The sequence below is a fragment of the Lampris incognitus genome, chromosome 3 (genome assembly GCF_029633865.1).
Source record: "Lampris incognitus isolate fLamInc1 chromosome 3, fLamInc1.hap2, whole genome shotgun sequence".
Classification (NCBI taxonomy): domain Eukaryota; kingdom Metazoa; phylum Chordata; class Actinopteri; order Lampriformes; family Lampridae; genus Lampris; species Lampris incognitus.
Window position 1 is genome coordinate 102,899,772 of NC_079213.1, and position 15,009 is coordinate 102,914,780.

At 44.0% G+C, this 15,009-nt stretch overlaps 1 protein-coding gene across 2 annotated transcripts in view; it reads right to left on the reverse strand.

Moving 5' to 3' along the window:
* LOC130109500 (guanine nucleotide-binding protein subunit beta-4) overlaps positions 1-14,516 on the reverse strand; it is a 30,795-nt gene extending 16,279 nt beyond the window's left edge. The window contains exons 1-4 of one of the 2 annotated variants that reach the window (XM_056276424.1): positions 14,313-14,516; positions 6,344-6,545; positions 4,859-4,897; positions 2,548-2,654 (exon numbers count right to left, since the gene is read on the reverse strand). In XM_056276424.1, the coding sequence (XP_056132399.1) occupies positions 2,548-2,654; positions 4,859-4,897; positions 6,344-6,400 (203 nt within the window). In that variant the 5' untranslated portion in view covers positions 6,401-6,545; positions 14,313-14,516. Of the gene's footprint in view, positions 1-1,900; positions 2,088-2,547; positions 2,655-4,858; positions 4,898-6,343; positions 6,546-14,312 lie in introns of those variants that run through there. The other variant, XM_056276425.1, reaches the window with a different exon arrangement.
* Between the last annotated feature and the right edge of the window lie 493 nt (positions 14,517-15,009).

Genomic DNA, 15,009 nt, shown 5'->3' on the forward strand with positions numbered 1-15,009 from the left:
TGAGGTATTTATTTGATTTGTCTATTGCCCAGTCCAAATACATGATGAGCTGGCTTTTTCAGGGTGGATTAATTTCTTCAACCCTTGTAAAACTTGAGATCCATCCATCCATCTATCCATTATCCAAACCGCTTATCCTGCTCTCAGGGTCACGGGGATGCTGGAACCTATCCCAGCAGTCATTGGGTGGCAGGCGGGAAGACACCCTGGACAGGCTGCCAGTCCATCACAGGGCTGACACACACACACACACACACACACACATTCACACCTAGGGACAATTTAGTACGGCCAATTCACCTTACCTGCATGTCTTTGGACTGTGGAAGGAAACCAGAGCACCCGGAGGAAACCCATGCAGACACGGGTAGAACATGTAAACTCCACACAGAGGATGACCCGGGATGACCCCCAAGGTTGGATTACCCTGGGGCTCGAACCCACGACCTTCTTGCTGTGAGGCGATCGCACTAACCACCGCACCGCAGCGGTTAAAACTGGAGATATTATTTGTAAATATTTCACAAGCTTCAAATCTTGCAAACTGTCTTAATGTGTGTACCCATGAACTGGAGGGACTCCCTGCCTCAGTCCCTTAAACATCATTATGAATACAGTGATGGCAGTTTAATAGTGCGCGTGACAGTAAAAGTACTTCTTGTAATAGTGGTAGTAATGAAAGTGGCAGTGTTGATAGTCTTCATTGTGGTATTAGTCATATTAGTAGAATAATAGAATAGTCATAACAATACTGCATGGCCCCACACCTGGGACTGCCTCCACTGCCCCAGTGCATTGCATTGGAAGACAGACAGACAGACAGATAGACAGGCAGACAGACAGACAGAGAGGTATAAATAGTGATAATATACATGTCAGAAACAGAAATTTGTCATTTTGCTGCTTACATTGGTCAGACTGGGAGCAATACAGTTTCAGCCACAGGACAGCATCGCCTCCACACGTTAGTTGCCACATAGAACTGTTAAACTTTAAATAATCTGAAGTTTTAAAATTTAGAGGCAATAATGTACATCGATGGGACTTTATTAAAATTAAGCTTTTTCTACTGTTGCCTTCATCTTAATGTACCAGATATTGCAGGTTAGTGTCAGTTAACTTGTAACATCTAAAAATGTATATTTAAAAGTAAAAGACATGATAATGGAGTTTAGCAGCAGGTTCATTCTATTCAGAGGGGCCACCCAACTGTACTGTATGGACCCAAACACTGTGGAAACCACTTGTAGTGATCAGAAGCTGCCAGAGAGAGGGCGGCCAGGCAGTGTAACGGTCTATTCTGTTGCCTACCAACACAGGATCGCTGGTTCGAATCCCCCATATTACCTCCAGCTTGGCCAAGCGTCCCTACAGACACAATTGGCCGTGTCTGCGGGTACTTGTCCTGGTCGCTGCACTAGCACCTCCTCTGGTCGGTCGGGGCACCCCCCGGATCCCAGAGAGGGGGTAGAGCAGCGACCGGGATCAAGTACCCCTGACTGAAGCCTGCAGATCGGTGACGTGTTTGATGTGGGCTGTGACGTGCGCAATATGGGCGTCCTCAAGTTCACTGGTTTGCAATTCCTGCCATTGCACGAACATTAGCTAGCATGAAACAGCAGTCACGGATTACGTTGCTAGCTAGCGTTGTTAACGCTAGCTTTATAGTGTGTTTTTTACAATCCACATTGACATAGAGTTGGTTAGTAAAGGTGCAAGGGCCGAAGGCCCCAACTGCGTTTAAGGAGTGAGGCTGCAGGCTCAGGACCCCCCTAAAGGGGGGTGGGGGGGTCCTGGATGAGCGAACGCATGCGAGAGCCGAAGGCCCAAGCTGCGTCTAACGTCAAGCTACTGTTTCCCGCTGTTCCTAAACTGAACTAGCCCCTACCCAAGCCCTTACCCAATCATAATGTGTGAAGTAGTGATGTCATCTGTAGTTGCAGGACCCCGAGCAGGGTGAGCAGATCAAGTACTGACAATGGCGTTCTCACGTGCATTACTGTACAAACATTGAGCACATCACCGACTCCGCCCACATTGCGCATGTCACAGCCAACACTGAACACGTCACCGATCTGCAGGCGGCATTCAGGGGCTTCTCACCGGGATGGCTCAAAAAGAGCGGGGTAATTGGCCAGATACAATTGGGGAGGAAAAAAGGGGGAAAATTGGAGAAAAAAAAAAAGTACTTTAGACAACGCTAAGCCATGTCACAGTAACCTGTAGTCTATTTTAAACTCCTGTTTGAAGGAGCCAATATTTTGTTACAGTACAGTAGACAGTAGACTACTGTCTTTAGTTAAACACAGTAAAATAGAGAAGCTGTCAGTTTTATTACAATACATACACATATCAATTAAATGGTCATCTGAAAAAAGACAAAAAAACTGTTTAAAGAGATTGAATGCTAATAGTGATCACAAAGTGGTTTCCACTGTAGTATTTTTCAGCTGTGGTGGTGACATGACCAGTCTGAATGTTAGCACTTTATACAGTCCAACATTTCCTTACGGGTGGTGTCGGTGACATTAGCCGTGGTGCTCGTACCTGGAGTCACTGCCCCAATGCATTGCATAGATCTTGGCCAGGTGGCCCCTGAGCGTACGCCGTGTCCTCATCTGTATCCGGCCCACCGAGTCCAGACCGGCTGTGATCTGCCAAGACACAGGACGGAGCGTCAACATAAAGTCACCCCCACGCACTCTTCAACATCTCACACACACACACACACACACACACACACACACACACACACACACACACACACACACACACACACACAAAGAAATGAAGACAAACGTAAACAGATACAAACATGAACACATTTAAACGTAAGACCTACTATACAAGCGAACACACAGAGACACGCATCTAGACAGGCAAACACGCAAAACAGGCAAAATAACATCACACAGATAATAATTATAATAATAATAATTGTTGCTGGTGTTGTTGTTGTAATACTGTACTTTCTTGGTAGACAGAATAAATGATGTTTTTATGGATTAAAAGTGTTTGCACACCATGTGTCAATTTTTGTTGGAAAATTGTGCAAAATTGTGCAACATAAACACGATCTCATAATTTCTCCGTTAAGTTTATACACCAACTGCGGAAAAAAAATCGACAAACATCCATGTTTTTGGAACCTTTCAATTTTCAGCATTTTTGCGCATCTGTCAATAAGCTGTCAGAGATTTTTAAGAGTTGTTGGACCATAAAGATGAAAAAAAACAAAAACAATAAATTGGAGGGCCGCACGGTGACACAGAGGTTAGCGCGGCCGCCTCACAGCAAGAAGGTCCTGGGTTCAAGCTCAGGGGTAGTCCAACCTTGGGGGTCGTCCTCTGTGTAGAGTTTGCTTGTTCTCCCCGTGTCTACGTGGGTTTCCTGCGGGTGCTCCGGTTTCCTCCCAGATGATGTTGGATCCCTCCTCTGTTGCTCTCCCTGGGGTTTCTTCCTATTTTTTTTCCCTGTTAAAGTTTTTTTTTTTTAGGGAGTTGTTCCTTACCCGATGTGAGGGTCTAAGGACAGGATGTTGTGTTGCTGTAAACCCCCTTGAGGCAAATTTGTAATTTGTGATATTGGACTATACAAATAAAATTGACTTGACCTTCATGCGATCCAGGTCTTTAAGACTGGAGACAGACGACAGCGGGTGGATTTTGAACTAGCGACGTGTCCATCAGTCTAACACGCTGTGTGGGGTAACACTGGGGCTGTAGGCCTGGTTGGCACTCTAAAGATGTCTTTAGCATCTAGAAAGTTCTCTTCCAAAAGAGGTGTTCAGCTTTGGAAAACCAGGCACTGCAAAAGGTTTCTCTGCTACATCCACATTCTTCACACTTAATTCTTAGCTAGCTACTGATGTTTCTGAAACGACCCTTCAGAATCAGAAACACTTTCTCATTTCATTTCATGCACTTGCGCACATGAAATGAAACAAAACATTGTTTCCCCCAGCCCACAGCAGTGCAACACAAAGACAAAAACACACTTCCAAAAACTACAAGAACACATATACCCAAAAAAAAAAACAAAAAAAAAATCACTGTCCAGGAGATCGAACGCCAGCCAAGATGACTGTTGGAACTGCCGGTCTGCATGGGCTAGCTGTTAGCTTAGGCTGCCCTGCTTCCGCATCCTGTCAGACCGCCCTCAGTGTTTCCTCTTCAGGAGCAGCTCCAGTCAGGGCCATGGTCCTTGGGCCTACAGGACGAGGCAGACCAGTCTCCCTCAGCCGATCCAACGCCAGCTCTCCCAGCCAGACACCCCTTCGCCACACCTCCCCGCACTCCACATGATGACACTAAAGCACAGTCAAGGCTAGGCGAGGCCACTGCCAGACCGCCCTTGGTGTTATTGGAACTGCTGATCTGCATGGGCTAGCAGTTAGCTTAGCCTGCCCCACTTCCGCGTCCGGTCAGACCGCCCCCCAGTGTTACCTCTTCGGGCTCAGCTCCAGGCAGGGCCGGGGTTCCCGGGCCCACAGGATGCAGCAGACCAAGCTCTCCCAGCCGATCCAGCGCCAGCTCTCCCAGCCATCAAACAAAGACAAACTTACGCAGATGTGGACAAAGACACTGCATGGATGGTACTGGGTGAGGCCGCTGCAAATGTGAATTTGTGCCATCTTCCTACACTGGAAGCGGAAGAAACACTTTGCCTTTTCTCTTCCTTTTTAAATGAGTTACAGTGATCTTTGGGGGGTGGGGGGTGGATTCAGTAGCTCGTTGTTCAAGTAGCCTCTTTTTGGCCAGATATCCATGATTACATTAGATTTACCCATGCTTGTGCAAAATGACACTGGCCTGTTACAATCTGGGCTTGTGTGAATGGAGATTACTTAATTACTTACCTGTGACAGAGTGGAGTCACTGCAGGCTTTCCTCGCATCCTACAACACAAAAAACAACCAGCTATTCATCCGCCAGCTAGACGCGTGCTTATATGCTTGGAATGTGAATATGAGAAATAACGTAGTAACTGTAGTCACAACTGTAGTCTTGAGATTTTTGCAGATACCAAGAATGACATAAAGAGAAACTTAAGGTTGGAACACAAATGTACATGTGCCACCAATATTATCACAGGAGCCAAATGTCGCTGAGGTAACAGCAAAATAACAAAGAATTAAACATTATGAACAGATGATTGTGCAGAATGCTCTCAATGAATGGAGATCACTGACAGATAGTGTAGGCTGTAAAATGTCACCGTCTCATTGGAAACTATGTGACTCACAGTATGGAGAACAATCAAGGAATGGTGCACAGACACCAACACACACACACACACACACAAATACACACACAGTCACTGGAGCACTTGCAAAAATCTGGGCACTCACAAATTCATGTGGGTAAAAACAAATGGGCACATAAAGGGGGTACCACACAGAGAATACACATGCACCCACACACATATATGTGTATACACAGACATAAACCCACACACACTCAAAACTGGCATATTCACAAACACACACACTCAAAGCTATATGTGAACACAAGATACACAGATTTTTATATAAAATCCAGTGGGTCAAGTAAATTCTTTATGAGATAGTACAAGCCTGTTTCATGCCATAAGCAATATATATAGTATATACTTAGCACAAAAAGTAAGGAAATTTGTGTTTGGTAGATTATTTCTTTGTTGTAATAATGCTTCCTGGCAATAAATCTTATACCGTTGGAAAGCCTGTTTATTTCCTTTTTAAATGGGGCCACATTTGTAAGGAGCATGCATTTGTGGGATGAGCAGCAGAGCTGAGTATGTGGGTTGCGCCCATGAAAAATTTGCCAAATCTTGTCTGCCAATGCCAAACAGCTTATTTTGCTGTTGCTATTGACTCTTCGTTTTGAGCTTCTGGTACCCCAGGTGCTGACAATCAGGTGTCTGATATAAGATTTATTGCCAAGAAGCATTGTTACAACGAAGAAATAATCTACCAAACACACATTTCCTTACTTTTTGTGCCAAGTTTATATATATAGTCTCATAAAGAATTTACTTGACTCACTGGATTATTTTGCTCCTTATTTGTTGAGCACTTTCCTTACCATCGAGTGTTTCTCATATATATATATATATATATATATATATATATATATATACCGTTTTTTCCCGAAACCATCAATGGTGTTGTTATAAGTGCTCAACTAATGAGGAGTGGAATATCAACACAGATACAGGAAATCTGTGTTTATATATATATATATATATGTGATCACAAACAAAAGGATGCACATGTCTACAAACACAGATAAATAGACACATACATAATACATAAACATATCTATATACAAAGACACAACACACCACACACACACCCTCGTACCCGGATCTGATTGCCTAGCTGCTCAGCTTCCTGTCGTAACTGTTCCAGCTCGCTCATCGTCCTTCTGTGATGTGCTCAGGCTGCACTCTGCTCCAATACTGTACAACAGGCAAAAAAATAAAACACACACACACACCAGCGTGTGCGTGCGCACACACACACGCACACGAACACACTTACGCACACACTGGCAAGCTGACACCTGCAGGGGAGAAAGGCAGAGAGAAGGGGGGGGTGATGGGAGAAATATTATAAGTCCCACAAACAGACATGGAGAAGGACAGTGCACTCCAAAAGGGAAGACATCCATCAAACAAACAGAGGCATCCTGCCGGCCTCGGCTGTTTTGTCTCGCACCCGAGGGGGAAGGTGGTTGTTGTGTGTGTGTGTGTGTGTGTGTGTGTGTGTGTGTGTGTGTGTGTGTGTGTGTGTGTGTGTGTTGGGGTGGGGGGAGAATGTGTGGATCCTGGTTCCCGGGCCCAGGCACCGCAGAGGGTGGCCTGGCTCTTCAAACAGGCCCGGTCTGGTTCAAAAGGCCATGGCAGAGCGACTCTGACCTTTCCCTTCTCAATCTGTCTTTTGTGTTTGCTGCATTGTGCGCTGTTTGCTCGGCTGGCCCAGAATGCCGGGAGGTCTCCAAGAGGCGTACAACACGTACTGTTACAGGAGCTAGCAGGGTCCTTTATTGAAGCATTTTCACATCCAACTCGGTTTAAAGGCATCTGATCGAGAGTTCACTAAGTTTCATCTTGTATTAGGTGCAGTTCAAGTTGCCCGTTTCAAAGCCTGCGTACCTTTTCGTTGAAGTCTGGCCCAAAATTAGGAAAATAATTTCCCCCCCCCCCAAAAAAAGAGCCCAACTCAGTGCAGGTTCACAGTGGTGCTGGGTGATAAGGGAGACGTTTTGCCATAATAATCTGAATGGATTTTACATGATATATATATATATATCCATTCATCCATCCATTATCCAAACCGCTTATCCTACTCTCAGGGTCGCGGGAATGCTGGAGCCTATCTATATATATCACGATAATGCAAAAATACCATGTTAAAGAATCCAAATGAGGCTCATCACATGGAACAGTTTGGCGATGCAAAGTATAATATCAAGCCAAAACCAATTTTTAAAGAATACTCCATTCAAATATTTCAGACTTCACTCTGTGAGAAATTTCAAGTTAACAGATGCTAGTTATTAATTTACACATCAAAATTGTGTGTCACGATATGAAATGTCCGAATTCCACCCCGATACAATACCAATGAAAGACAAACAATGATAATGTCAAATTGTTTTGCAGCCCTTTTCCACAGCGGACATTCTGGTTACTTTTAGCTGCTGGCTGCAGTGCAGAAACTTTACCAGAACAAGTTCTTGGTTTACGGTCACCTACGCCCCATGTGGAGGTAGCACAGATAATGTACATGTTTATTTATGTGTTAAGTAAAAGTGTGTTAAAACTGAGACTGAACGAGAGACAAACATGTTTTGTGTAAGTATCGGTGAGGTAAGTCATGTTGTGTGTACTTGCATAGTGAGCATGTGAATAAGTGTGTTAGACTGAGCATCAGTTGGTGTGCTCATGCCACTTATGAATGAGTGTGTATGCATCTCTATGTGTGTGTGTGTTGCCATGTCCTTTACCTTGGGGACCTTGAATGTGGGTCACAAAGCACTTACACACTCCTCAGAAATGTTGAACGCCCCCCCCCACACACACACAGTTTGCAGGCTGTTTTGCAGCCTGCTGTCCAGAGGTCCAACCCACCCAGATAAATTTTTCAGTTCCACCTTCTATAATTCAAGATTTAGAAGGAGCTCCAGCCAATCCCCGGTCATGTTGATGTGGAGACAGCGACATATTTTAATCTTTATTTTTCCAGCACTTTCTAAACCATTTGGTCCCTTCCTGGGAGCCGTCCTGCATCTCTCGTACCAACAACGAGCTCCATTAAGTACAGCAAGTAAATGTGTTGGACAGCTTTAAAAAAATATCCTTTTTTTTTTTTACATCTTTGTCTAATTTAAATTATTCTTATTTTCTTACTTGTGAAGAGCTCAAAATTCTATGATATGATCACAGTTTGGCAACATAAACCAATGAAATATATTTTGGGTGAAAATTTTAACAGAACTGTTTCATTACGCCATGACATATCTATGTGACAGATCCAGAGAAACCTACAGAGTAACCAAACAGCAGGCCATTTCAGTGAGTTTGCTGTTTAAAAACCATGTAAAAGGTTAAAGACATGGCAGGCTAGCCATGGTACCCTGTGGTGTTAGCATAGCAGGATAAACACAGCTACAGATAACAACATTAATAATGGATTTGTTGGAAGTGTACAAGCACACCTATCAGCGCTGACAGAGAGACAGGGCCAGCACTAACAACTGTCAACAGCACCGTCAATGATCACAGGAAGTTGATAAGTGTTGTGTCCAGATGAACCGATTCAACTTCCTGGGGTTTTCCTACCTGGATTATTGTGCATGCATCAAGTCAAGTACTGTCAATGCTGCTTCTTTGGCACATCAGACACATTCATTTACACGCAGCTAATAAGAGCAAATCTAATTGTTAAACTCTGCCCCTTCTTCATTGTACTTGTCACTCAAAGGTCAGCTCGTGAATATTAATGAGGACTGGACCACTCCCTCACAGTTCTTGAGAAAAATTGCGAAGAGTTATGAATAAATTTATTTTTTTTAAAAAACAACAACAATATGGGGCACCCGGGTAGCGTGGCAGTCTATTCCGTTGCATACCAACATGAGGATCAGCGGTTCGAATCCCTGTGTTACCTCTGGCTTGGTCGGGTGTCCCAACAGACACAATTGGCTGTGTCTGTGGGTGGGAAGCCGGATGTGGCTATGTGTCCTGGTCGCTACACTAACGCCTCCTCTGGAAGGTCGAGGCGCATGTTCGGGGGGTGAGGGGGAACTGGGGGAATAGCGTGATCCTCCCACGCGCTACGTCCTCCTGGTGAAACTCCTCACTGTCAGGTGAAAAGAAGTGGCTGGTGACTCCACATGTATGGGAGGAGACATGTGGTAGTCTGCAACCCTCCCAGGATTGGCAGAGGGGGTGGATCAGCGACCGGGACAGCTCGGAAGAGTGGGGTAACTGGCCGGATACAATTGGGGAGAAAAAAAATCCACAAACCCCCCCCCAAAATCAATAGTAGTCAATTGAGAACATTTTTACCGATCGCTCTATTATGTGGTAATCATAGTAGTTTCAAAATATGAAAAATTAAATCTGCTTACTGATTTCAGTCTGACTTCAAATCTTAAGGCAACACATGGTTTCATACTTTTAAAAAACACGACGACTTGAGGGCTGGAGAGCGACATGGAGGACAGGGTCAGTCTCTGAAACCGGGGGTCTGGAGATTCACCTCAGTTTGCAGTCTTATTTTTGCTTTTGACTGCTGACGTCAGACTACTTTAAAACCTTTACTACGACATCACCCATCAGGGCGGAGCGGCATGTGTAGCAGCATGGAAAATCTCCAACATGAGAGACTATGGTTTTTCTTGACTACCAGCGGCGCGGTGAAGTCATCTTGCCGAATGTTAAAAACCTGCTCAGTGCTGATAGGTTTCATCAGGCAGAAGGCATGTAGGAATGTCTACATAAAAAAAAAGAAAAAAAAGTGATTTACTGTTCAATTATATTTCAGATCTCCTACAGCGACAACGAACGCATCGTGCATTTGCAAAGAACGTGCTGCAACTTTCTGCAGGTTGCTTAAATGCACCCGTTTAACAGATTCAACCGGAGACCTGCAATGCGAGTGAGCGTGCAAAGAAGGAAAGATATGAAAAAATGTGGAGGTGTGATACTATGAAAAACATAATGCGAGTTTTCTTTCTTCTTTTTTTTTCTTTTTGCATGAGCGGGCTAGAAAGTGTGGCTAAAACTGACGGGTCTCATTCAAGGTGCAGCTTCTTCTTCTTTCTTTTTTCTTCACAACACTTACAAAGTCCTCAGCAGACATTCCAGGAAAGGTGAAAGGCGACATGCTCATTTATGTTTTCTACGGCTGTGATGTGGGGAAATGAGCGCATCATTTAGAAACCAAGACGGGTTGCTCAAGACTAAAGACGTACCGTAAGTGAGGTAACCGCACCATCAAACGCAATTACCAAAACACGCTCTCCAAACAGAGAGGTGGTTTATACAAGGATTCAGAATCTGCTCTTCCTCCAACCTCTGTTAAGACTTCGGTGGGCCAAGGGGCGTGTGTGTGTGTGTGCTAGTGAGGATGTTACTGAGGGAGAGAGCCTTTTTAGCATTACACAACAGGTATTGAACCGAGTTTAGTTTCCTTTTCATGCTTTTGTTCTCAAATAAATGCAATTCTAAATGCTTTGGCAATACAGGTTTTGTTATACTTATGTAGCACGTTGAAACTGAAAACTGATGGAGACGGAGAAAGAAAGAAAGAAAAATACATAAGTGATAAGGGGAGGACACGCTTGCATCTTTAAAAATATCAGGACCTGTGTGTGTGTGTGTGTGTGTGTGTGTGTGTGTGTGTGTGTGTGGCAGAAAACTAGAGCAGCAAGAGCTGCTTGGCACAACCACAGACAGACCTCTGTAGGACTGACCCTGTCCCCCTGCTCCACTGACACTACCATCCAACTAAACAACCTACCATCCAACCAACAACCTACCATCCAACTAGCCAACCAAACAACCATTAATCCATCCAGCAATCTAGTATCCAACTAATGAGCAACAAACCAACTAACCATTCATACATCCAAGCAAGAACCAACCGATCATTCAACTACTATCCAACTCGCCAAACCAAAGAACCATCAATCCAAATCAACAACTATCCATCCAACCAACAACCTACCATCAAAATAACAATCAACCAACATCAAACTCAGTAACCAGCGGACTAAATTTAACTAAAAACCAACCATCTAAAGTACCATCCAACCAATCCCCTATAAAAAAGTTTGATTGATTGATGATAACTACAGGTTACTACTACTATTACTACTACTACTACTACTAACAACATTTACTAATTCAGTATTAATGGAACCTTCTCCAGTTTCATTTTCACCACGGAGGGATAAAGGAAGAAAGACAACTCAGAAAAAGAGAATATGGTGTGTGTGTGTTTGAGAGGAAAGCAGCAGAAAAAGATAACTTGTTAGTGGCATTTGTGTATGTGTTTTTGTGTAAGTTGGAGACAGAGAGAGAGAGAGAGAGAGAGAGAGAGAGAGAGAGAGAGAGAGAGAGAGAGAGAGAGAGAGAGAGAGAGAAATTCCTTTATGGCAGAGTCTTCCACTGTGGTCTGCTGACTTGTTGCAGAAGATTCTGACATTGAGTCTGGTTGGTCTTGACTTTGTCCTTTGTGAAAGTTTATTTTGAGCATTAGGATCAACCAATCAAGTTGCACTTTATATAGCGCTTTTCTTGCTGCAACATGCTATTGGACAGTTTTTTCCACGGTAACTGCATTTTAAAGTGGTATTTTCAAAACTCTAATCTTATCAAATCTGCCACACTGAATTAAAATGTAAAATGTAAAAAAAATAAAAATAATAACTTTAGTTCATGTGCACCTAATCTTGACACGTTTTTCTCTTTTTGATTAAACTTAGCACTGAGATTTTCCTTGGTTACATACACTATAACCTGCTGGCCTTTGAAAACAATGGTTAGCTGAACTGGACAGCGGCGGAGACAGTGGATGCGTGCTGCACACCTGCACCAGGTTCAACCATGTTGAGGGGCCTGCAGATGGGCCCCATTTGGAGTCCGCGTGCCCCGCTACAGGAAATGGTTTTATCAAATATCAAGGCAATGGCACGATCAAGTCTGCTATCGGTAAGAGTTCAAAGAGTATTCTTCCTCCCTGGTCCACTCTGACCAAGCTATACAACTCTCTCACTTGACATTAACAAGTTGTATGTGTTAAATCGTGTTTCTTGTGCACAATGACAAATACAATTTCACTGAATACATATATATATATATCATCCCCGTGACCCTGAGAGCAGGATAAGCGGTTTGGATAATGGAGATATATATATATATATATATATTATATATATATATATATAGTATATAGTGTTGATAAAAGTGCTCAACAAATGAGGAGTGGAATATCAACATAGATGTAGGAGAAAAAAACTTTTAATACATGGCAGTACAAGCTTGTTTTGTGCTATGCGCACTCATCAGCTGCTCACGTGATTCAACAAACACTGTGTTTTCTTTGTTGAATCACATTGGCAGCTGATGAGCGCACGACGCACAAAACAAGCTTGTACTGCCATGTATTAAAAGGTTTTTTTCCTACATCTATATTGATATATATATATATATTAATCGAAATAAAAGAATTGCACTGCTGAAATTCTGTACGTTTGTTGGAATCTAGCAAAATAAGTACAGTATCCTGTTATTTAACACTTCACATTTAAGTTTCCCAGTGTCAATGGTTAAAAAAAACTAATATTCAGCCATGATTCGGTTGCTTTTTTCCCTCAGCTGAAAATATGCCTTGACAGAATCAGACCTCTCATTTACAGTCGTGTCTTTTGATTTGTCTTTCTGTGACCAGTATGCCTGACTTCTGAAGACCTCCCCTGTGTCATTAAAATGTGTCAAGTCTTCACGGTTTCTTCGGGAGCTTTCAGACATGCAGTGGACAAAGCCTCCCTGGGACATAGACGAGCGGAGGTATGAAAGTGAAAGCAGCGAGCGGGGCGGCTCCGCCAGGTGTAAAGTGGTTCAGGTAACCCACCGATGATCCCAAACATCTGGGAATATGATAAACACGTCTGATCGGCTTATTCACCTCGTCTGTCCCCTCCAGTCAACTGGTACAGACCAGCGGTGGTAAAACTCCTCAACCGTGTTCAGGATCCTTTAAGGCAAACACATTCTGAGGTTGTGACAATACTATGTTAGTTCTGGCAGGTTACAGATGTTTGGTTTTTTTGTTTTGGGGTAAAAAAAACCCAAACAAACATATGTAACCTTGTATGATTACTGGAGCAACGAACCATAAATGCAGGTTACGAAAGTATTCTGACGGGACAAAATCCGAAAGCTTTAAAAACACTGTTCCTGATCTGTAGAGAGAAATATTTCTGCCTGTTTATGGCTGAAATTACTATTCTAAAAAAATCATCTCGTGTTGTGCTGTAAATCATAGGTGAACGTATACAGATGGAGAAATATCTTGTTATTGTGATGAGAACCTCTTCACTCTCTCTCACACACACACACACACACACTGAAACGTTTCACAGTTATTCCCTATTAAAACTACAGTCATCAGATGATCAAATACTATTACCCAATACTCAGTATCACACAAACACCCAGTGTACCGTCACATCATCTCACTCTTGCAGCAAATTTACAGTCGAAACAAATTCGACCGCAAACAACCAATTAGAGGGCGTGCACGGGCAACCAACTGTCGCTGGCATAAAGGGAGTGTCATGTACAACGGGTACATGACACTAATGGGGGTACCTTCTCTTCACAATGAAGAGAAGGTACCCCCATAAACTCACGAGCCCCGGTTCTAAAATACGCTCAGTCGGTCAGAAATGGGAACACTCTCTCACTCTCACTCTCTCGCGCGCTCTCTCTCTCACACACGCGCGCGCACGCGCGATTGCGTTTTAATCCACATATTTCCGCTCGAGAGTCAGTTGACAGTCCTAAGAGGCCGCGTTTTGTTACATTTCCAGCATCGGCAGCAGGAGTAACGCTAACTTTACGAAGAGCAACAGTACGGACGAGGGGTGGTGGTGGGGGGGGGGGGGACACTTTGCAAACGTTACGAACCTCCGCACGTAATAACGTCAAATATCAGAACAACAACAGTCGATGACGTAAATAACGGGAAATAAAAGACAAGAAAACGTCAAGATGGGCTGCAGCTCAGCCGGGGCTTCACGTTTTTTTCCCCTTACCTGAAACAGGGCTTTTATTCGGTAGACCGTCTGTAAACTCCGATCTTAACCCCACTAAATAATCCGTCCTCGGATTACCATCGTGGTCCCGAGTTGGGGATAAAGCGCAACACAAAAATAAATAGCTGTATGGCTTTTAAGGCAATTAAAAGGGATTTGCGGAGGCGGCCGCGGTCGCGCAGCTCGCAGAGGATTTGACTTCAATTTTCGCCCAGCGGTCTGAAATCGCCACACCCATGAAAGTGGGAACATGGCAACAGCCCGCGCCGCGAGGGGGGAGCCCGGACAAACGGCTCGCGTATTTCTAGGCCACCAAACGTATCCTAACACGTAATACGATTTCTCCGGTATTTATACCCACGTATGTTATATTCACACGAGGATAAAATGTCTCTACTGCTTAGCGCGCATCAAAGCGCTGTGTTAAATCTGATTGTGCACCCCGCGGGGAAATGGTATGGTCCGTCAGCCCCCTCAACCAGGAGAAACAGAATGGGACGTAGGAAACTAACTGTGACCCTATGGAGCTCCGCAGCGGTGGCTCAGATGGACTCCATCCCGCAGGGCCCGCCGGGTCGTTCTTTTATTAAAACGCTCCTCTTGGATATACTAAGACGGCAGCACATCGATAGATAGAGGCTGGAAAGTGGGGACCCTTGTGTAGGACGTGTATATCAGGACAGAGGAGGAGGGGTGC